This window comes from Chiloscyllium plagiosum, unplaced genomic scaffold, assembly GCF_037043375.1.
Source record: "Chiloscyllium plagiosum isolate Xiang-an unplaced genomic scaffold, Cpla_swu_hap1 HiC_scaffold_32, whole genome shotgun sequence".
In the NCBI taxonomy this organism is placed as follows: domain Eukaryota; kingdom Metazoa; phylum Chordata; class Chondrichthyes; order Orectolobiformes; family Hemiscylliidae; genus Chiloscyllium; species Chiloscyllium plagiosum.
In genome coordinates this window covers 17,392,636-17,416,900 of record NW_028270170.1, presented here as the reverse complement: position 1 = coordinate 17,416,900, position 24,265 = coordinate 17,392,636, and the positions used below count along the sequence as shown (strand labels likewise).

General features: G+C 38.3%; 1 protein-coding gene across 5 annotated transcripts in view; it reads right to left on the bottom strand.

Moving 5' to 3' along the window:
• LOC122539857 (V-type proton ATPase 116 kDa subunit a 1) overlaps positions 1-24,265 on the bottom strand; it is a 66,992-nt gene that overhangs the window by 25,892 nt on the left and 16,835 nt on the right. For 3 of the 5 annotated variants that reach the window (XM_043674980.2, XM_043674981.2, XM_087977828.1), the window contains exons 6-18: positions 21,865-21,968; positions 19,957-20,083; positions 16,425-16,507; positions 15,960-16,053; positions 13,886-14,098; positions 13,036-13,186; positions 12,770-12,909; positions 10,788-10,948; positions 9,985-10,075; positions 9,306-9,424; positions 2,302-2,518; positions 1,901-2,008; positions 512-619 (exon numbers count right to left, since the gene is read on the bottom strand). In XM_043674980.2, the coding sequence (XP_043530915.1) occupies positions 512-619; positions 1,901-2,008; positions 2,302-2,518; positions 9,306-9,424; positions 9,985-10,075; positions 10,788-10,948; positions 12,770-12,909; positions 13,036-13,186; positions 13,886-14,098; positions 15,960-16,053; positions 16,425-16,507; positions 19,957-20,083; positions 21,865-21,968 (1,716 nt within the window). The remainder of the gene's footprint in view (positions 1-511; positions 620-1,900; positions 2,009-2,301; positions 2,519-9,305; positions 9,425-9,984; positions 10,076-10,787; positions 10,949-12,769; positions 12,910-13,035; positions 13,187-13,885; positions 14,099-15,959; positions 16,054-16,424; positions 16,508-19,956; positions 20,084-21,864; positions 21,969-24,265) is intronic. The other 2 variants (XM_087977829.1, XM_087977830.1) reach the window with 1 other exon arrangement.

The window sequence follows — 24,265 nt, the reverse complement described above, 5'->3', positions numbered from 1 at the left end:
GAATCATGATGCCCACAACATATTTTAGCAAGTTAAATAATCTGGATCTAAATTTAAAGTTGTTAGGATTCAAAAATATTCTGTAAACAGGTGCAATATCATATTAATGTCAGGCAATGATGCTCAGGTTTATGAAGCTTATCCAAGCTTTTTGGAGGAAGAAACATTTGGCACAGTAAAATGATTAAGGACTGGCATTACCTGCCCCACAAAAATGTCCATGAAACCAAAAAAACGAATTTATCAGGCAAAATAGAGAACAGATTTAAAAAAAGATCACCTCACAAAAATTTTTTACAAGTCACAAACAAACTATATATAAAAACACACGTCTTCACGTGCCTGCTATTCATCAATTTGTGCTGACAATTCACAATTAATGCCTTTTAAATTTTATTTAAATGAATTACAAGCTACAGCAACAACACAAGGCGAAAGATCAACTCCTTCAAGAGGAAACCCAAATCTACAAACAAACAAGCTCTAGTTAGTGCATCATGTCATTACTTACTTCCTCTCCATCTTCTGAATGGGTATCAAGCTGATCATGTTGGATTATCTCAGCATCCTCTTCAGTTGGTCCATTCCCAACTCTTATTCCTCCAAAGTTGTGTGTCCCCTGTGAAACAGGAACACAAATTTGGAGAGATGTGGCAAAAGACCACAATAAAATTTCTAATCATCAACTAACCTTTCTACAATGTACTAAACTGCAGACTGACATAATTTTTTTTGCTTTGTTTGATATAGTCAATTCTAATAACTAATTTGCTTTGTTATCTTTACCTATCACTTCTTTAAACTTTCTGTTTTCCTATGGCTACAAAAGCAGATCAGAGACTGCAGTTCTGTAATGAATAACTCACCTCCTGACTCATTGAAGTCCATCATTCACAAAGCACAAGTCAGAAGTATGATGGAACACTCTCTACCTGCTTGGATAAGTACAGCTCCAACACCAATTAAGAAGGTCGACATCACCCAGGCCAAAACAGCCCACTTGACTGGCAGCATGTTAACAAATTCTCTCACTCCAGTACTCATGCACAGTGGTAGCAACATGCACTATCTATACTTTATTTTGTTTTCTCTTTCCCTATCAAATCAAATCACTTCATACTGCTGTGTTGAACTCCATCTGCCATTTGTCTACACAATCCAGCAATTACCTGCATCTTTTTGAAGTTTTGAACTACCCTCCTCACAATTCATAATACATCCAAGGTTCATATCACCTGTACGTTTTGAATTGCACCCTATAAAGCAAGGTCGAGTAAAGGAAATGCAAGGATGCTCACTCCAATCCCCAGCAAACTCCATTACAAACTCAGCCAACTTCATATCAATGTTATCATAAAATCCCTACAGTATGGAAGCAGGCCATTTGGCCCATTGAGTCCACGCTGACCCTCGGATCCCACTCAGATCCACCATCCTACCCTATAACTCTGCACTTCCCATGGCTAATCTACCTAGCCTGCACATCCTTGGACACAATGGGCAATATAGCGTTGCAAATCCACCTAATCTGCAGATTTTTGGACTGAGAGGAAACCCACATAGATACAAGGAGAATGTGCAAATTAGGTTGGAAACCAACCCAGGTCCTTGGCACTGTGAGGCAGCAGTGCTAACCATTGTACCACCAGACCACTCTATGCTCCTTCTACACCATGACCTAATCCTGCTCAAACTTGTTGCATATAACACGACCAAATGCTTTCTGGAAGTCCACTTAAACCACATCGACAGCATTTTCTTCATCAACTCCAGCAATTCAGTTAAATGCAATTCGTAGTTTTGTATTTCACTGAACCATGCAGTTTTTGCCCTCCACAGTAGTGGAAGATAAATATAGAAATGAACATCTGAATTCCAAAACATATCTTAAATACCTTACCAAATGTTTTCTCCTCAAATGTTGATGGCGCAGTATGAGTGGTTTTACCACAAGCATGCATGGAACACACAGCAGAGCTACCACCACCAAGAAGGACTGGAGACCTCGCTGTTAAAACAGAAGACCTGATGTATTACTACACTTTGGTGAAAAGCTAATAGTTGCTGCTAGCATATACTTGATCAAGAGAAGAAGAGATTTTGTTTCAATGATTCAGGACAACTTATCAATCTACTGTTGTACACAACAAAAGACAAGCCCCAGGCTGCTTTAAAGTCTCATATACCGATTTTTTAAAATGAGTTTTAAATTAATAGCAGGGAGCAGCCAAGTAACTAAACTCATTTAGAACACATTCTTAAATCTTGTCTATAATCTAAATCTCCAAGACAGTTACGTACCTGTCCTTTATACAGATATTTCATGGTTTTATCATTGTAACTGAATAGGAACATATTGATGAAGTGGATGAGAAGACTGGGAGCATCTTTTGAAGTGCTAGCATCATAAGCAGTCCACTTATAGAAGATGAGGATGACAAGGTAGCCAAACAAACACAACATAAAAATTATTTCGGGGATAAAGCTAAAATAGATGTTCAGCGGCTTTTTAAAATATCTACAAATAAAAAAAGGAGAGAAAAAAAACTCATGTCAGAATCTGAACTTAACAATTTAGCAGTACATTAATTTCAAATGCAAGAATACACAAGTTCCCCATAAACTGTTTGTCTCATCCAATGTGCCTAAAAATTAATTTAATTAATAGCCCTAGCAAGTTAATAGATTATGGTGGTCTAGGAGATAGTAACTTATAAGACCATAAGATGCAGGAGCAGAAACTTATCAAGTCTGCTTTGCCACTTTCTTGCCTTTTCTCTACAAGTGTCAATTTGCTTACTGATTAAAATCTATCCATCTTAGCCTTTAATAAACTTAGTATATATGTGACAAGAGAAAGCACCTATGGTACTACAATAATAATACCAGGTCATAGCCTTGGTTAGTCAAATCTGAATTTGAACTTCACAAAATTAGCTTATGTTTCTGATCTAAGATACTTTTTTTTTTTAAATAGATATTTTTATTAGAAATTTAACATTTTTACAAGTTTACAAAAATAAACAAAACTCTCAGATATAAACATTGATATACAATTAGCTCAAATATACAATAGCCAAAATTTGACAACAAAAAAAACAAAAAAAAACAAAACAAAACAAAACAACAACAAAAAAAAACAAACAGACAAAACTCAACTATCTACTAATCTAACCTACAACTAACCAGGGTGTATATTTAAGTCTCTTACATGCTCGGGATGTGTTAACATCAGATATGATAAAACCCGTATTCGTGCGGGATTCCTCCCCCGAGGGGCCGCGGACCAGCCAGGTTCGTAGTCTCAATTAAATAAAAGCCCTTGTTAGGATAGCCGAAATATCTGTATTTATGTAATTCAAAAAGGGCTGCCATATTTTATAAAATAATTCGGTCTTTCGGTGCACCATATTTGTAAGGAAGTCAAGGGGAATACATTCCATAATTAGTCTGTGCCAATTTGAAAGTCCAGGGGGGCCCTCCGCCACCCAGTTCATCAAAATATTTTTCCTTGCACAGAAAGAAAGAATAGAAAATAGTCTCTTCCCGTACGTGTCCAGGGAGGGAAAGTTCGAAAAGCCCAAGAGGAGAGATACGGGGTCCACTTTTATTTCCGTTCCTAAAATTTCTGTCAGGGTACTTGCTACTTTAGTCCAATATCCACGGATCTTATGACAGGTCCATAAGCAATGTACAAGAGTGCCCACCTCTATTTTGCATTTAGGACACATTGGAGATGCTCCTGCCTTAAATTTTGCCAATCGAACCGGTGCTATATGGGCCCTATGAAGTATCTTCAGCTGGATAGCCTGGGTTCTGTTACAAATAGTAATTCTTCTAGCATTTTCCCAGATATCATTCCACGTTTCTGTGGAGATTTCTAGTCCCAGATCCTGATCCCATGTTTTAAGCAGATTATCCATATCTCCCGATACTTCATCATGTAGCAAATGATAAATATTACTGACGGAAGATACCCCCACTGGTCGTAGGACACTACATTCTCTATCGGATTTATAAAGACTATCTAATAACGTAGTCTTCTTCTGTATAAAATCTCGAATTTGGAAGTATCGAAAGAGGTCTCCATTGGGTAATCCGAATTTCTGACGCAGCTGTCCGAAAGACATCAGGACCCCATCTTTAAATAAATCCCCAAGACATGAGATACCCCTGGCTCTCCAGAGTTTAAAAGTGGCATCTGTTAACCCCGGTTGGAATCCCCATGCTCCCACTATCGGTGCATAGGGGGATGTTTTATGTGAATTACCCTCATTTTGCCGCATTATATTCCAAGCCTTGATTGTATTCAGTATTATAGGGTTTTTACAGTGATCTGTAATGATTTTCCTCTTGTCTGAGAATAAAAGGTTAATAAGTGGGTATTTTACTTGAGAAGCCTCGATGTCCAACCAGATTGATTGTGGATCAGACAAGACCCAATCAGCTATATAACTTAATAGGGAACTTAATTGATATTTCCTAAAATCTGGGAAGTCCAATCCACCCCTTGCCTGTGGAAGCTGTAGCTTCTTCAGCTTAATGAGGGGTCGCCTATGGTTCCAGATAAAGGAACTCAGCCAGCCGTATAATTTACATAAAGCTGTCCTCGGCAGCATCACCGGAAGCATTCTCATAGGATATAGGAGACGGGGCAGGATATTCATTTTGATTAATGCTATTCTACCCAGCCAGGAAATTGGCAGGTCTCCCCATCGCTGGAGGTCCTGCCTTATCCTTTCCAATAAATACACAAAATTAGCCTTATACAACTGACCAAATACTGGAGTAATAAAAATGCCTAAATATAAGAAACCCTCCAGGGACCAGCGAAAGGGAAAAAGGGAACCGTCCGCTAAGCGGGGTATCACAGCAAGGCCACCCATTGGCATAGCTTCCGATTTTGAAAAATTAATTTTATAGCCTGAGAATGCACTAAATGTATTAATAACTTGGATTAAGCGAGGTATGGACATCAAAGGGTTACTGAGGAATAGAAGAACATCATCTGCATAAAGGGTAATTTTATGTTTACCTGTACCAATCCTTGGGGCCACTATGTTAGGATCAGCTCGTATAGCTTCTGCTAGTGGTTCAATTATTAGCGTGAATAACAATGGCGAGAGGGGACATCCCTGACGGCAGCCCCTACCCACACTGAAGCTATCCGAGCCTAATCCATTGGTAACCACAACTGCTTTGGGATCACTATACAATGTTGAGATCCATTTGGTAAACACCTGTCCAACACCAAACCTCTCCAATGTGTAAAACAAATATGACCATTCGACCCTATCAAATGCCTTTTCCGCGTCTAATGAAACCACTACTCCTGGTATCTTTCCCTGATGACAAGCTTGAATCATATTCAGAGCCCTTCTAACATTATTGGATGATCTACGGCCCTTAATAAACCCCGTCTGATCCTCCTTTATAATATGTGGCAGTATCCTTTCTAATCTCAGTGCTAACGTTTTAGAGAGGATTTTAAAATCTACATTTAGCAAGGATATTGGTCTGTATGATGTACAATCTTCTGGGTCCTTTCCTTTTTTGAGGATAAGAGAGATATTTGCCTCTTTCAGCGAAGGCGGGAGACAGCCCTGACTATATGCATAGTTATACATGTCCATAAGTGGACCAACCAGTATTTCTGTAAATTCTTTATAGAATTCAGCTTGAAAGCCATCTGGGCCCGGCGTCTTACCATTTTGAAGGTGCCTAATTGCATCAACTATTTCTTGGGGTGTAAGAGGAGCATTTAGGACCGATACTTGTTCCGGAGTTAGGTCTGGAAAAGTCAAATTTTTAAAAAATGACTGCATCCTCTTCGCCCTATCTTCACAATCCTGTGATTTATATAAATCAGAATAGAATTTTCTAAAGGTCGCATTAATCTTTTTATGATCATGAGTCAAAATACCCGTACTTTCCTTAATAGACATAATCGTCTGAGGGGCCTTTTTTTTCTTTGCAAGAAATGCTAAGTATCTACCCGGTTTGTCGCCATATTCATATAATCTTTGCTTTGCAAATAATATTTCCCTCTTAGCCGTTTGAGTAAGTGTAGTATTTAGAGCTGTCCTAAGAGCTGTAATCCTTTGCAATTTAATAATAGAGGGTCTATCAGTGTATGCTGTTTCAGCCGCTTTTAAGCGGGCTTCAAGCAAACGCTGTTGTTCTCCTTTTAATTTCTTCTGGGTCGCTGAGTAGGAGATGATCAAGCCTCGCGTGTAAGCTTTGATGGTCTCCCACATCATTGACGGGTTGCTAGCTGTACCTGAATTAATTTCTAAAAAAGTTTTAAATTCTTGAGAGAAGTACTTTACAAATTTACTATCTTTCATTAAGAAGGGGTCCATACGCCAATGCCGAGGGGATGTCCCACTGTTCCTCGCCTTAGTTTCCATATATACAGCAGCGTGGTCAGAAATTGCTATATTACCTATTTTACAGGATGATATGGAATTTAAAAAAAATTGAGGGGGCAAAAAACATATCAATTCTGGTATGACATTTATGTGGATTAGAGTAGAAAGAAAAATCTCTACCCTGTGGATGAAGACATCTCCATACATCTACTAATCCTAATTCTTTGTTCAGATCCATCAATTGTCTAGATCTGGGAGATACTCCTGCAGTACTCTTGGGAATCCTGTCTATTTCCGGATCCATAATACAATTAAAGTCTCCCCCTATAATTATATGACGGGCATCAAAAGCCATCAAATTTGAGAAGGCTTCTGTTATAAATTTAAAGGGGTGTGCCGGGGGGCAGTACAAATTTAAAATCCCATATTCCTCTCCATTTATGAGAGCTTTAATCAAGATATATCGTCCAGATTCGTCTTTTATCTGCTTTAGGATTTTGAAAGGGAAATTCTTCCGAACAAGAATAACAACTCCCCTACTTTTTGAGCTAAAAGAAGAAAAAAAGGCCTGATCAAATCCGCCCTGTCGTAATTTCAAGTGTTCTTTATCTGACAGATGCGTCTCCTGTAGGAGAGCTATATCAACTCTTTCCTTCTTAAGATTTGATAATATTTTCTTCCTTTTAAGTGGCGAATTACTCCCTTTGACATTCCAGGTGCACCACTTAACCGATTGATCAACCATAATCCTCTGGGCCAATCCGAGACCCCTCGGGAGGGGGAACCCTATCCAGAACATCCCGAGCATGGAACATGTAAAATTTACAAAAATAAACCCTCTTTAATACACCCACAACAATACAGTAAAAAACTATTTCTAAATAAAAAAAATATAAAACGTATCTAAGTGGAGACTTTCCCCCTTGTTCCCAGGGGGCATCACTTCCTCTCCAAAAATCCCTCATATCCTCTCCCAACCAATGCCCCACCCTTGACCCAGGCACTCCTCAATAAAGTGAGGAAAATTCAAATATAATACAAAGCTAGAGTTAACAGTGAGCACCCCACCCCCACCCCTACCAACACCTGGGTATATTTGGTAATGTTAATACCATATATAAACATATAACTATAAAATTACCAGTTCAACAAATAATAATTAAATATGATAATACAAAATAACGAAGGGAAAAACAACCCCGCTCCTAAAGACAGAGGTAAAATCGAATAAGGTAACCACCTCCCCCCACCAACATTAACCAAATCCCCCAACTTATATATACATATATATACATACACATACATATATATATATATATACATACATACATACACACACATATACATACACCCCTCATATATACATAAAATAATAACAGAAAACAACTCCAAGGGGGGGGGGAGAAAATCAAATCCCTCTCCCCACCCCCCATAATAATATTAAGCAATAAGGTAAGAAAAAAAAAGGGAGGGGATATAAACCAAAACGGGGGGGGGGGAAGGCAGACCAACATCCATTATGTCCTACAGTTTATCTAAGAGAGTCCAAGAATTCCTTAGCCTTTTCTGGTGATCCAAAGTTATATACAGATCCTTCATGGTTAAAGCGTAACATCGCTGGGTAGCGTAAGGAGTACTGTACATTTAAGTCCCTTAAACGCTTCTTCGCCTCGTCGAATGCTTTCCTCTTTCGAACCAGAGCCGGGGAAAAGTCCTGAAATAGCATGATCTTGGATCCTTTGTAGATCATAGCTTGGGGGTCTTTTCCGAGATTTCTAGAGGCTTCTAGGAGTATCTGCCTCTCCCTGTAGCTCTGCAGCCGGAACAGGACCGGGCGTGGGCGCTGGTTCGAGCCAGGCCCGCGTATTGCTACCCGGTAGGCCCATTCCACCCTTACCTGGCCTGATCCAGCTTGCAGATTTAAAAGTTGTGGCAGCCACTGCTCCAGGAATGCTGTAAGCTGGCCTTCCTCTTCCAGCTCGGGAAGGCCCAGCAAACGAATATTTTTTCGACGACCTCGATTATCGAGGTCGTCAATATGATTTTCCAAGGTCCGGACTCGCTGCTCGAGAGTCCGGACCTGATCCACGGCCGATTGAGCAGTTGTCTCCGAGGTCGCGGCCTTTAGTTCCGCCCCTCCGACTCGGCGTTGAATTTCTTCAATTTCACGGTCGTGCTTCTTCAGCGCGGCCGACAACGACTCCCAACGGTTCCTGGATTCGACGATAAAGGCATCGATCTTCGAGTCAAGCTTGGAAAGCATTTCTGCAAGGCTTGCTACTGTAGGTAAGTCCCCCGGGGCGGCTGTGGACGCCTCTGCTGCAGCTGGAGAGTGTGGGGGAGGGGTTCCTGCTTGCTGAGAGCTGCGGGCTCCCTTCCCTTTAGTCATTTTAACTTAGGATAAAGTTGCTTAAATGTAGCTTAAATGTAATATTAAACCACTAATTCAGTTACTCAACTATTATAAATGATTTATAAATGATTTGGTAAGCTTGGTAGGGGGTAGGTGACCCACTGTGCCCAAGTCTTGGGAGGAGCACTATAGACTCAGTCTTACTGGGTCGCCGCCATCTTGGATCCCCTAAGATACTTTTAGCATACACATTACAGCACAAGTGAAAATTTTGTTTCAAAAACTTGCGCTTTTTTTTTTAAAACCCTAACTGATACTTTGTGAAAAGCCCCCAACCGCCAAAATCTTCTCCATAAGCATAAACATTGTAACTACTGAAAAAACTGTCAGTAACAGCTTACAACAGCTCACTGGCCCATGGTTTCCTGTAACCTTTAGATTGTACATGCTGCAGTTTACACAGAGACCAGGTTTCAGATACAAGAAATATACCTCAAAGAAGGTCAACATTCATGTAGCAACAGACAACAGCTACTTTTCCATACTTTTAAAAACTCAAACTTGGCTTAAAATGTACTCACATGTGATTCAGGAGGCTGAGAGAAACGCCAAAGACCATATGGACAACACCCAATATCACAGACATCTTCATTTTAAACGAGTTAAGAAACGTTAGTTTATTTGTAGCAATATTCCATATCTGAGGGAAAAGAGAATTTTGATTGAGATCATAACATACAGGAATATTAACAGAAATAATTAGCAAGTAGGTTTCTCTACTCATCCCTTAAAATATCACTTCTCAATCAAACAATTCAATAACTTCTGAAAATTGTAGGTTTAAAGTTTGGAAGTAAACATCATGAAGTAATTTTTTAGCTTTAAAAAACAAGGCATGGTTTACTGGGATATTTCAGGATCTTCAGGCAATAAACAGTGATGTGCACAAATTGAATTCTGTAACAAGCCAATACCTCCATTTAAGCACAAAGGATGATTGAGTCAAAATGAACCAATGGGATTATAATCCATTTTCCATCTGCCCACAAGCAAAATATACATTCGAAGTCAAAGATAATATCACAAAAACAATTAAAGACTAATTCAATCAGACGCCTAACTTGGTATTTTATGCATTCTAGCCCTATGTTTCTACATGTATAAACAGTTAAAAATAGAGGCAGGATAATTTGTGTTTTTTTTGGTTTTTTTATATAATGGAAAAGTGAAAATTCAAAAGCAAACACAGAATTAACTTACAGGATCTATTCCAAATGGATATGGCCCATTAAAGACATTAGGCTGAGCAGGGTCCAGCTGAAGATGTTGATTACCTTGAAGGGTTTTCTCCCTGTGAAGCGTTCATGAGAATATTATTAAAACTAAACCAGCATTAACGAAAATTCTGAAGCCAGAGAGATAGAAACTCCCAAAATGGGCACATGCAATAACAAAAAAAAGAGAACTGAGGATACTGGAAATCTGAAACAAAAACAGAAATTGGAGGAACTCAGTATGTCTGGCAGCATTTGTAGAGAGGAAGTAGAGTTAACATTTCAGATCCAGTGACCCTTCTTCAGGACAACTCTACCTTGAATATACTCAATCACTGCACTTTCACAGTTCTCTATGGTAGAGCATTCCAAAAATTAACTCCACCAAGTGACTCCTCCCCATTTTACTTCTAAGTGGCTTGCCCCTTATTGAAACTCTCTCTGCTGGTTCTACATCAGTAATTATCTTATTTTGTATTTATCCTGTATAATTTTACACTTATTCACATTATATTCTATGTGCCACATTCATGCCAATTCACTGTGCCTGTCCAAATCACCTTGAACACTCTTTACATCCTCCTCAATATACAAATCCCCCACCTAGGTTAGTCTTTTCTTTAAGTTTGGATATATTGCATCTGAAACCCATAGCCTCACTCGATTTTGGCACCAGATTTTAGAAATGTATTGTTATGTTTCCTAGCATAAACATGCTTCACAAAAAATTCATATTAAAATAATTTAAAAATCAACACAGCAACGTTATCTTAGTTCTACAAAACTTACGTCCAGTTTCCTGTTGGCTGAAACATCGGTCTAACACTCCAAGATGATCCAAACATGTTGAGAGTCTTTGCGAAGCAGTCATTGTATATTAGGCCAGTATACACAGAGAAAATCCCCATGAGTAAAATAATGTAGCGACCACTGAAGACAGTGCTGAAAATCTATCAGAACAAAGTTTAATTTTCAAAAATTCTAAAAGTTTCTACATTGTTGCAACAATACAAGGCAGTAAATTACTTTAACTTATTAGCAATTGTGCTCAGTGGATTAAACAAAGCTATTTCAAGACTGAAGATGCTAAAACTAAAAACTTACCCATTCATTACATAATTGGGGTTTTTCTGGCTCCCTAGGTAGCTCAACATACCTCAAAGTACTCACCGAGATTAGAAATCTACATTCCTTTCTAAGTCTAATCCAGACTCAGGCTTTCCTCTTATCATTGATATCACAGCTATGGATTACTGTCACTTTTGCTCACTTCATTCCTGCAGTATTATGACCTTTAAGTGGCAAATTTTAACACTATAACTGAGACACTTATTAGGCCTCAGCTGGAGTATTGTGTACAGTTCTGAGCACTACATTATAGAAAGGGTGTGAACGCAAAGAGAGTGTGCAAGAGTGGTCAACAGGAATGGTTCTCGGAATAAGCAAGGATAGATCAAAGAATCTGAGATTGCTGTCCTTGGAAAGAAAATAGACAGTCAGGAGGCTGGACGAACACAGCAAGCCAGGCAGCATTAGGAGGTGGAGAAGTCGATGTTTCAGGTGTAACCCTTATTCAGGGCTGGGGGTGGGTTATACCTGAAATCTATTTTGAATTCCAGCATTTGCAGTTTTTTTTTGTCTCCTTGGAAAGAAGGCAGCGAAGAGGAAATCTGATTGAGATTTTTAAAAATCAAAAGTGGACTAGAAAGGGTAGTTAAGGAGAAACTGTTTGCACTCATAAAAGGAGCAAGAACAACAGGACATGCGTTTCAAATGATCTGCAAAAGAAGAAAAGGTGAAATGAGGAAACACCTGTTACATTCAACAAATAGTTAGGGTGTGGAATATACTGCCTAGAAGTCAGATGGAGGCAGATTCAACTGAGTCATTTAAGAGGGCACTTGATTATAACTTGGATTGAAATAATATGTAAGGATATGGGGAAAAAGGAAATTGTCACTGGTAATGATGCACATTTAATGAGCCAATGGACCAAATGGCTTTCTTCTGCACCATACTACCTCTGTGGTTCTGTGAAATTAAATCCAGAGAAATTATAAGTATCTGTTGTTAATTTAGAAACCACAGATGGTCCAAAAAGATTACGTATGAAGCAACATGAAAGCAGTACAAGGTATGAGGATTGAAGATAGCAGGCAGAATCCCCATTTAAAGATCACAGAATCAAAGCAGTATTATAGCATAGCAACTTCCATTTATATAGTGTCTATTGTGTATTCAATAGACCAAGATGGTTCACAGGAACATTATCCCAAAAAGAGGACACTGATTATACAAGTAAATATTAGAATAAGTGAGCAGTTTGTCAAAGAAGTTGGGTGTTAAAGGCATATATTATATAAAGCAAAAAGTTAGAGGAAGAATTTCAGAACTTAGTTATGGATCGTGAATATAATGAAACAAACTTCCCTGCATCACTGCAATAAATTTATTTCTACATGAACAATGGTTCATACAGCTGCCTGTCAAGTATGATGTAAAACAAAAGCACATTTTTAAAAAATTGAGTTTCTTGTTTTTGAGCAATCCCAACTTCTCAATGCCTTTTTAAAAAAAGATGCAAAAAAAATGCTAGTAATTATTCAGTTGCTATAAGACATGAATGCTTAAAAGTTTCTGTTTATTGTCTAGGCCAATAGTTGAAACGTAGGTCAGGGTACTCGGCGGGGGTAACATCTAACATGAGAAATTGTTATCATGTTTTAATCCACAAAAATCACCAAGCAAATTGTGCACTATTTAAAAAATACCTCATTTTCACTTTTCTGAGACAATATGCGGCTCTCTCTTAACACCATCCACATGGCGAAAGCAGTCATTAAGACTCCATGGCCAAAATCCCCAAACATAACAGCGAAGAGAAAAGGGAAGGTAATAATTGTATATGGAGCTGTAGAAAACAAAAACACAATTAGAACATGAACCAGTCTAGCTTTAAAATAATCAGAAAGTCAAGTTTACAGAAAAACAGATGATTTGATATGCAACATTATGGCTGTACAATGTGACTTCTTACCAGGATTAATTTCCCTGTAGGTACCAATTCCATATGCATCCACAATGTTTTGAAAGCCGTAAGTAAATTTGTTGGTCTTGTTATAAGTTGGAGGAGTCTGGCTGGTTTGCATCCTGTTCAAGATGGATGGAACTGTTGATCCACTGCGTTCCTAAAAATAGAAACTTCTTCAGTATAGATCATTTTGAAGAGACTGTCTAAATACCTTTACACTAAATGAAGCGAAATGTGAGTAGAAAAGTTAGGGGAGCTCTCCAAGTGTCTCAAATAACTACAATGTTTAAGTATTGAAATGTAAAGATCTAACTCTACATATTTACAATAGAAAACCTAAAGTTTCCTACCATTTTCAGGATAGGAAATGGGCCCTTCCTGTTTATTAAGTTCCATGAATGAAAATGTAACACCAAACAGATTCAAGCTTGTGAATAAAATCAGGTTTAAAAACACCCGATGTTCCTTCATCTTCTCATTCCTTTTAGAATCTGAGATTTTTCATGGAACTTACATCACTTGGATTTGTCACTTACTTGGAGTGCTGCCTGAGGTTCATGAGTCAAGGAGATGCAAACTAAATATGGATCATCAACTGCACATTGTCCTTCACATATCATCTTAATTTGGAACTCTAACCACTGTTCCTTTACTGCCACTAGGTCAAACTCCTGGAACTCTGTCCCTAGGGGCACTGTTTGTGTACCTACATCACATGGATGGTAGTGATTCAAGGAGGTAGCTTACCATCACATTCTCAAGAGCAATTAGGTATAGATATAAAATGCTGTCCTAGCCAGCAACTACTACATCCTGTGAAAGGAAAAAAAATTGCTGAATTTCTGAGTGCACTTACCGTACCCCTGCGGAGGGCAAACTGAATTGAATCCAAGTCAGTAACTGGACACCAGACTTCCGCAATTAGACATTTTTGAGTTACATCAATATTACAGAGGTTAAGGGTATGATAGATGGCCTTCATTTTTCGTACTTTAATAAACCATACACGAATGGTCTTTGCAGCTGCCTGCAGAACCCTCTGACGATGATCCTCAGTCTGATTTAAGACCTGGAGAGGACAAATAAGTTTATGGAAAATATCATCATCTACTGGATTTCTGCATTACACCTCAATAATGGACATGAGTTTGCTCCAATACGTTGCAGAGCTCAGCCCAAATCAGTAGCACACAGGAAGAGGGTAAACGAGCAAAGAAACCAAAAGTATTGGAAGAGGGAAAAAAAAATTGAACAAAACTGAGCATTTCTATTTCACACATCTCCAACAATCCAGTCTAAGCTGACTTTTGAAAACAGCAAAGAGTATTAACTAGGCAAACTTTCTCCTGGATAAAACAAAAACACCTTTATACATACTGGCCATAACCTGAGACAAAAGCAAAATTCCACAGATGCAGGAGATTGCTAAAAAAAAAACCAGGAAGTCCTGGAGAAACTCAGCAAGTGTGGCAACAACCATGGGGGGACAAACACTTAACATTTCAAGTCCAATGAATCTTTTTCAGTTCCAAAGAAATGTCTTGGTATTTGGAATGTTAACTCGGTTTCTCTCTCCAGGGACACTGCTACATCTGCTGAGTTTCTACAGCATTTCCTGTTTTATTTCTGATCATAAACTAACAATTTTTATACTCCAAAGTCACAGAAATCGTCTTGATGCTCTCAAAGCTCTTCTAATATGATTAAAAGATTGACACTGCCCCGCCCGATAGAATAAAAGGTATTGTTAACTTGCATAACTGATGACAGGAACCTTAGATGTTACACTTACATTTAATGTTTGAATGCTTAGTTCTAAGGTAGCATGATGATGATGTGCGCAGATATGCAGCTATTGTACCCAAACAAACTTTCAACGGGCAAACAGCCCAGTGTCTACTAAATTAGGGAGCTGAATGTAATCTGTGAAATATATTGGCTGAAAATTCCCATACATATAATTGGTGAGTGAATTCGAGGAGTGACTATTAAAGCACACAAATGTCTCACTAATGGACTGAGAATTGGAGTGGCATAAAGAGTTAGATTTTAACGTCAGCACTGCACCTTCTTCAAATATTCCATGTGTATAATAACAAAAATGTAAGTCACTACAACAGTAAAATAATGCTAATATTTAAATTAAAATAGTTTGTAACCAGGTTATATTAGAAGAAACAGGATTACAACGTAAAGGGAAATCCATTAATGTCCAACCATGTTGGACCGATTGAAAATAAGTACAATACAATTAATAACATTGTTGCTGAGACCACATCTCAAATACGGAGTGCAACTTTGGTCTCTTTATTTCAAAAGGAGGTTGTAAGTGCTTTGGAGGCAGTCCAGAGAAGGTTTACAAGATTGATATAGAAAATTGTTTCATAAGGAATCAGTTAGACAGGCTGCATTTGCTTCAAATGGAGTTTAGTGAGGGCTAACGACTAAATGTCTAAAGTCCTGAACAAGGTGAACGTGAAAAGATTGTTTCCACTTGACAACCAGTCGAGAACTTGGAGGCACAGCTTTAAAATTATGGGTCACCTTCTCAAGCAGAAACTTCTCTCAGAGAGCTGAACAATTTTGCAACTCTCTTCCTCAGAAGGCTGTGGAAGCAGGGTCATTAAATAGTTTAAAGACAGAAGTGGATAGACTCACAATAGGCAAGAGAATTAAAAATTATTAGGAGGTAGATGGGAATGTCAAACTCAAAAAAACAGAAGATCAGACACATTCTTATAGAACGACGGAGACGGAGTAGGTTTGAGGGACTGAATGATTTACTTCTGTTTCTATTTCATAAAAATAATTAACCTTAAAAGGGAAAGACAAATACTGTTTGCGTTAATATCTTAAAAAACATGTCTCTAAACTTTACAGAAAAATCGCAAGTCAATTATGAAGTACAAAAATACTGATGAATACCATACCATTTGAAGATCATCAATTCGTGTGTTGACACCAGCTAACATTTCCTTTCTTTCATTAGGAGTTTCTGGGCAGGGATAGAGGGAGGCTCGAAACCTGTAAGAAGGCAGTTCTCAGTAAATTGTTATTGCCAGTGTTCTGAAGTAAATGTTTTTACTTACTGCACACTAGTAGCGCTATCAGATTACCAGTAAACACCAGATTATCTTTGAACTGCAATCCCAGGTTATTTTTATTTTGAAAGCTAGCTGAAGTAAATAAAAAAAATAATATTCACAAATAATCAAATTCATCAAGTAAAATGATCAGTTCTCCCTAGAGGCAATAGCAGAGTGGTAAGGTCACGGGACTAATAATCTAGTAGCTCATCAAATACTCTGATGACATGGGCATGATGGATAAAGGTTTAACTGTTCAGTTAATGGGAATTAATGCATAACCAACAAGAAACAAATATGCAATCTCACCCTTCACAAATTTTCTTCACTCGATTTTTCAACTGGTCACCTTGAAAGAAAATAATGAAGACGGATTTGTCTACCTGACCTCCCTGAAAGAAAACAAACATTAATCTGAATTCCCAGTTTTACCAGGATAGCAAAATTAAAAATTAGACCATGCTGAAATTTGAGTGGAAACAAACATATTGACGCCAATGTGAAAGGACAAACAAAGGGAATAATGCCTGTTCCGCTCGATCTGAAGATAGTCACTATCTGTATCAGTAGATGGTATCTACAGATTTCTTTCCCCCCAGCCCCCACTTTACTGGTGGAGAAGACTGCTGAGGCAAAATTTGTATGCTTATCCCTGGCTGTTAAAAATTACAATATCATTAAAACCACAAATTCCATTGGAGATAAACAGTAATTCAACTTATGCCATGCGTTGGCATCATTTTCAAGTAGCTACATTACTTTGTGTGCAGCCATTTAATTGCTGCCAGAAACTCTCATTTGCAGCATCCAAAACAAAAAAAGGAAGAAATGTCACAATTAGCAATAATTTATTATTACATTGTCTATGGCTCCACCTCGACTAATTCACCTCCTAGCATTCACTTGCTTGCTTAAAAGACAAAATCAGCCAAATGTAATTCAACCAGTATCCAAATCACTGTGTGCCTTCCATACACTGGGGACACTGAACTCAGTCTACACCTCAAAAATATTTGCATATCCACTATATAACACAAACATATGTTTAACATTCAGCATCTTAAAAATCTGCATTACTTGGTGAAGTCAGTGGAAAAAACAAACTACTGCATGTATTTAATACAGGATCAGTAGATTCAACCTAAAATTCAGGCAGAACATAGAACATAGAAAAGTACAGGCCCTTTGGCCCGCGATGTTGTGCCGAGATTTAATCCTAATGTCAAATATAGTAACTTAACCTATGCAGCCCTCAACTCATTGCTATCCATGTGCATGTCCAGCAGTCACTTAAATGTCCCCAACATCTCTGCTTCCACCACCACAGCTGGCAATGCATTCACAATTCTCTGCATAAAGAACCTACCTCTGATGTCTCCTTTATAGCTTTCTCCTAATATCTTCCAACTATGATTTCTCGTAGGAGTCAATCCTGCCCTGGGGGAAAAGTCTCTGGCTATTGACTCTATCTATTCCTTTCATTATTTTGTACACCTCGATCAGGTCTCCTCTCTTTCACCTTCTCTCCAGAGAGAAAAGTCCGAGTTTATAAGGGAAGCCTTCCAGTCCAGGCAGCATCCTGGTAAACATTCTTTGCACCCTGTCCAAAGTCTCTGTATCTTTCCTATAGTAGGGCGACCAGAACTGGACACAATATTCCAAGTGTGGTCTCACCAGGGTCTTGTAGAGCTGCAGCAAAACCTCACGGCTCTTAAACTCGATCCCCTGTTAATGAAACCCAAAACACCATATGCTTTCTTAACAACCCTATCCACTTGGGTGGCAACTTTGAAGGATCTATGTACTTGCACACCCAGATCCCTCTGTTCCTCCAAACTGCCAAGAATCCTGTCTTTAATCCTATATTCAGCATTCGAGTTCGACCTTCCAAAATGCATCACTTTGCATTTATCCAGGTTGAACTCCATCTGCCATTTCTCAGTCCAGCTCTACATCCTGTCTATGTCGTGCTGCAGCGTGCTGCAGCAGCCCTCTATCAACGGCACCTCCAACCTTTGTGTCATCTGCAAATTTACAAACCCACCCCTCAACCTCCTCATCCAAGTCATTTTTGAAAACTACAAAGAGCAGAGGCCCAAGAACAGAGCCCTGCAGGACCCCACTCAACTGTGACGTCCAGGCAGAATACTTCCCATCTACAACCACTCTCTGCCTTCTGTCAGCCAGCCAATTCTGAATCCAGATAGCCAAATCTCCTGTATCCCATACTTCCTGACTTTATGAATCAGCCTACCATGGAGAACCCTATCAAATGCCTTGCTGAAGTCCATATACACCACATCCACTGCTCGACCGTTGTCGACCGGTCTTGACACCGCCTCAAAGAACTCAATAAGATTTGTGAGGCATGACCTGCCCCTCTCAAAGCCATGCTGACTGCCTTTAATCATACCATGCTTTGCCAAAGTCATAAATCCTATCCCTCAGAATTCTTTCCAAACTTTGCTGACTGGTCTGTAATTGCCAGGGACTTCCCCATTACCCTTCTTGAAAAGAAGAACAACATTCGCCTCCTTCCAATCCTCCGGTATGACTCCTGTGGAAAGTGAGGAGGCAAATATCCTCGCCAGCAGCTTAGCAACCTCCTTTCTCGCTTCCCAGAGCAGCCTAGGATAAATCTGGTCTGGCCCTGGAGACTTATCAATCTTAATATTTTCCAAAATTTCCAGCACATCAACTTCATCAATCTTCATCTCGTCAAGACTGTATCCCAGCTCCTCTAAGTTTTCATTTACAACAAGTTCCCTTTGCTTCGGTTTTCACCAAGAAAAAACCTCATTTGGGGCTTCCTCTATCAGCGCAGACTCCACGCACAAGTTCCCTATGCTATCCCTGATCAGTCCAACCTTCTCCCTGATCATTATCTTATTCCTCACGTATAAGTAAAATGCCTCTGGGCTCTCCTTAATCTTTATTGTCAAGCCTTTTTCGTGCCACCACCTGGCTCTCCTCAGTCCAATTCTGAGCTCCTTTCTAACTAGCCTGTAATCCTCTAAAGCTGTGCTAGTTCTTGCTTCCTCCACCTTACGTAAGCTGCCTTCTTCCTTTTGACAAGACGTTCCTCTGTTCTCGTTATCCAAGGTTCCTTAATCTTCCCCCTTCTTACCTATCTCAGAGGAACAAATTTGTGCATCACTCACAACAACTGCTCCTTAAATATTCTCCACATGTCTGCTGTGCCCTTTCTATGGAACAATTGCTCCCAGTCTGTACTTCCCAACTCCTGTCTGATAGAGTCATAATTTCCTTTTCCCCAATTAAATACCTTCCCTCGGTAACTGCTCCTTTCACTCTCCAAGGCTATGCTAAATGTGAGGCAGTTGTGATCACTTTCACCAAAGTGCTCTCCCACCCCGAGATCTGACACCTGCCCTGGCTCGTTGCAGAGAACCAAATCCAACATGGCCTCTCCCCTCGTTGGTCTGTCTACATACAGGTTGGAGATTCTACAATCTTGAAAGCCTGCACAAATTCGTCCTGTACTCAAAAAGGAACTGCTTTTAGCTCCTAGAAAACCTGCCTATTTTTACTCCTCAGAGTCAAAAAGTGAGATGCTGGAAAAGCATAGTCAGTCAGGTGGCATCTGAGGAGCAAGAGAGTTGACGTTTCGAGCATAAGCTCTTCAACAGCGGTGGGGTTACAACTTCTAAAAAGTGCCTGCAATACTGGTTCATCTGTGGGTGTAAAATCACTGGATTTCAAAGTTATTCTATAACCAGTGTTGCAAAAGAATTAAACCACAGCAGTAGCGGACTTTTTTTGCTGTTATGGTTTCAATCTTCATTTAACTGTTTATTAAGATTTCATGCCAGGTACTTACAGCTACAGGGTCCTCCAAGGGATTTTCAATTTCAGCTTGGCGTAGAAAGACATTTCCTCTGCATACTCGCCACAACATTCGTTCAAACGTAGGAATCCTCTCTCGGTTTATCACTCCAGCTACAAAGCTGTATATAAAAGTATATGCACTGTCATAAAGCTGTATAAATATATAGGCAAAATACAGAATGCATCCCAGGGTGATGCAAAGACTAAAACAGATCAAATAGACTAATGTTTTTATTAAGATATACATTTGAATTTCTCTAATGCACACAATTAGCGTTGTTCACTTTGATTTTATTTTGAATGAATTCTGATAAGGTTTATGCATAAAGTACTCAGCTACCGAAAGCAAACTTGTGGATTTTATTTTTTTTAAACATACTGTTCTTATGATTTTCAGAAATGCATGCTTATTGGTCAGTTTTTCTTCTTAAAATCACATTCTTAAAAAGTACATACTATGCATTCCCAAAATATACACATTAAACCCAATGGACAATATTATAAATAGTCTCAAAAACTGAATTATTTTAAAGCATGGAAAAACCACAGAAAAAAGTTTCATAAAGACTCAAGTGACCTAAACAGCAGGTTTCAAAATGGCACCTCATTTACATAGCTTCATCTTGCAACTTTAAAAATATCAACTTAGAATCGGGCCTGTGTCTGGTCACAGGACAAGCGTAAATGAGTGTGGATTTCTACCTTCTGATGACTCAGACAAGTAAAGACTAAGCCGTTAAACTCAGTCATTTTCAACAGCAGCATCCAGCTGAGAGAAGGGCCACAATTATCAAATTTTAATTTCATCACTTTAAATAGTGGCCCTGGAATGCGTTTATGACAACCATGCTTGGTAACTAGTTAGTTTGTGAAAGAAGGTCAGGCAACAGGAAGCTAACCACTTGTTTTTCAAGGAGTTGCTTTTAGAGGCCCAATCAGCAACCAGAAAGCCCTTGAACGGGTAAATCGCAAGAGGAGGATTGGCAATGGCTCTCTTTCTCCATTCACTCTGCAAACCTATGTCCTGCCTGCCTCTAACCAGCCAACCACCACAGACAGCTTCCTCAATGTCTGCCAAGCAGTTGATGAATCAAAGTAAAAGGCACTGATTGTTTAATCAACATTTCAAACCATCCAGAAAGATGACCAAACCCAGCCTGAAATTATCCAAGTCAATCTACAAGATCCATATGCAACTAATTTTTTTTTGAGAAAACTGCTTGCCATCTTTGCAGTTTTGGCTATATAACTCTTTAATATGCACGAGTGAGTGTTGGAGCATTTTTAAAAAAATATATCTGGTATTAAATATATATTTTACATTCACAAGAAAACCTGTGGATTTAAAACAAAATGAACAGTCTCAGCATGCAAGACAGTTGAATACACACTGAACTGGCAAATAAATACTTATAAAAGCACCAGTTACAGTCAGGCAGGTCAACTGAAGAATTATACTATCACTGCTCACCTGCCATAACATCAAGTAAACTATTACAGATAGTTTACTATCCACTATCATAAAATGCAACTCTTATGATAGATGCACTCAGAAATATTCAGGTAATTTTCCCAATTTAAAGTCTCCCAAGCCACTGAATCTTAACTTGCTGAGGAAACATAGGCAAATAGGGAGAGAAAGGAATGCAACTTCCACAGCCAATCAAAGAGAATGTATGAAAAGAAAATCATAAATACTTATTCACAAAGAAATTGTACTAAAATGTTTTATAAAGAGTCTACTTTTAAAAATCAAAGATTGTCCCTGATTTCCAAAGTCACCTGAAACTCAAGCATGCAATCAGATCGTCACAAATTGAGCAATTCTGGTAAAGGAATTATATTTCTGTTTCCACAGGAAGTAGGTTTCAGATTAAAACTAATTTAAAAATTAAGTTACCCAAGTCTCAAGGGTGCACCGCGTCCAAGCTCACTTGGATCCAGCAGGGAAGACGATTCCTCCAGTAGGTCCGGATCAGACATCTGCTGATGATGCAATTCAGCCTGAATTCACAAATCAATTAACACACTATTTAAACCAGTTAGTGGCATGCAGGGGAATCAGGAACCAGGAGAAAAGATAAAACTAAAACTGCAAAGTAAAGTGGCCAAAAAAAATGGGACGACAAACCACAGTGAACATTGAAAATAATGGACTTTAAATAGAGAGATGCAAGCAAAGATGCACAGGAAAATAAATTTAAAAAGTGAATAATAGCATCATTCAAGCGGGTTCTTGGATATGTCTGAAAGACTTGAATGAGAAATAGATCAGAAAACTGATATGAAGTTTCCAAAACGTATGTGCCATTGACACGACAATCACAGAAGTGGAAATTTGTTTTCAGGTAAATCAGTAGGATACTGACATGGTATCAACAAGTTACTAAACCAATTTCTTTGGCATTTTGTGCTGAATTTTATAGAAACTATTTTGATAAATACTTGCTTTTGCAAATTGGTGTAGAAAGTGTTCCATTAGTTGGAACCCAAGGTAACAGGGCGATAGATTTATTGCAAAAGTTGCGCCTTTTTACTAGCAATTTCCATTTACCTACAACTAGTATAGTTCAAACAGTACATTCTACAAGCTTATTTCTCTGAAAACCTGAAGGTCAGTCACAACGCTGAAGTAATATTTGTTCACAAAAAGGATCACCATAATAAATGTAAAAATCCAGTTGGAAGTCATTGATAAATACATGTGCTTCAATAAATTTTAAAATTAGTCCCAATTCTGCACACGTTTCTAGAGAGAAAGAGAATCTACTCCACAACAGGTGATTTGTTGAAAATCAGCAGCCCTTCCTCCTGTAGTATAAATTGTGATCATTTGAAATGTTGCATTATGTTTGCTCTGATGATTGCAAAACAAAAAGCTTGGACAACGTCTCTCTTTCCAGCAATATTCAAATTAGAAATGCATTTTGTATCATGAGTGTACTGGAAGATTAATGTGTTTTACATTAATGTTTTCTAAAGAGGAATTCCAGTTCAGATCTACCGTATACAAATACAATGTAAAGTTCTCCTTACTCGGTTTAACAGCACGCTTTGACGCTCACTGGTAGATATTCTAATTTACTATATTAAAACACCTTTTTAAAAATTACCAATATACAGCTAATGTGGAATTAGCAGTTTTATACAATGAACTTGTATCTGATGTTGGGATAGTCCAAACACTGGCTACATTTAGCATATATCTTTAACCCAATTTCAACATTCTACATACAGATGAAAGTCAAAAACAATTTATACATTAGATTTTACAGGAATTAGAGCACATTTTATTTGCTATTAAGATCAATTTCAAGGTTGCTGTTGGTCAAGATCTCCCTTGAATCAGGATAATGGCCTCTGCCGAAGCATTGCTACAATTTGATGTTAGCACTATCAAAGCACTACTGAATCATTTGAAAAGCTTGTCAAATGGAAACCATAACTTACAAATCCTGAAACAGTATGAGGATTACTCAATATTTCATAACTACTTCCAAAAAATTAATGATGAATTCACATAAGATTTGAAGAATCCAGAGAGAGTATGCATGTTTTGTTTTTGGGTGGGGAACGCAATGCATACAATTTTAATAATTATGACAATCTTTATTCCAGCCCTGAAAAATCATCCTAAAGTGTGCATCCTTAATGTAGTAGCAGTCAGTCATATTAACAAATTATATCAAGGGTTCCCTGATGAACTAATCACAGATGTAAGGCATGAGAAGGTGCCAGAGTAGAATACTGAAAATTAAGAAACTCATTCCTAATTGGATTTCTTTCATAAAATGTGTGCATGGAAACAGCATGAAGCTGTTTGCTTGGATTTTCTTCTTCCACCAAAATCTTCTGGTCTGAACTTGCAGACCAGTACTACAGTTCTGCTTTTAGACAGGTACAATTTGTTAAAGGATTGACTAAGTTCTTCTTTCTCTAAATTTCCACCACTGCAAAAAAAAAATCACAAATGACAAAAATTCACACATGGGATAAAAATTATTTTAAGAGTGCATAATTTAGAAGTTGGCTGCCATACCATATTTATTAAATGCACATCTTTAAAGGCTGTTGTTCTTTATCAAATATGATAATTATTACCTGCCAAATATAATTGGATTACTGTTCAAATTATTTTGCTAAAAACTTATAATAAGAACAAGTTGAATCAGCTAGTGTAAATGAAGAACGTCTAAGTTCAGACAAGCTATTTTCCTGGACAGCAAGCAAAAGTGTTATCCCATAGTGGTCACTTTTAACATCTGAATAAGCAGAGCATTAGCTCAAGAAAATACCCTCTG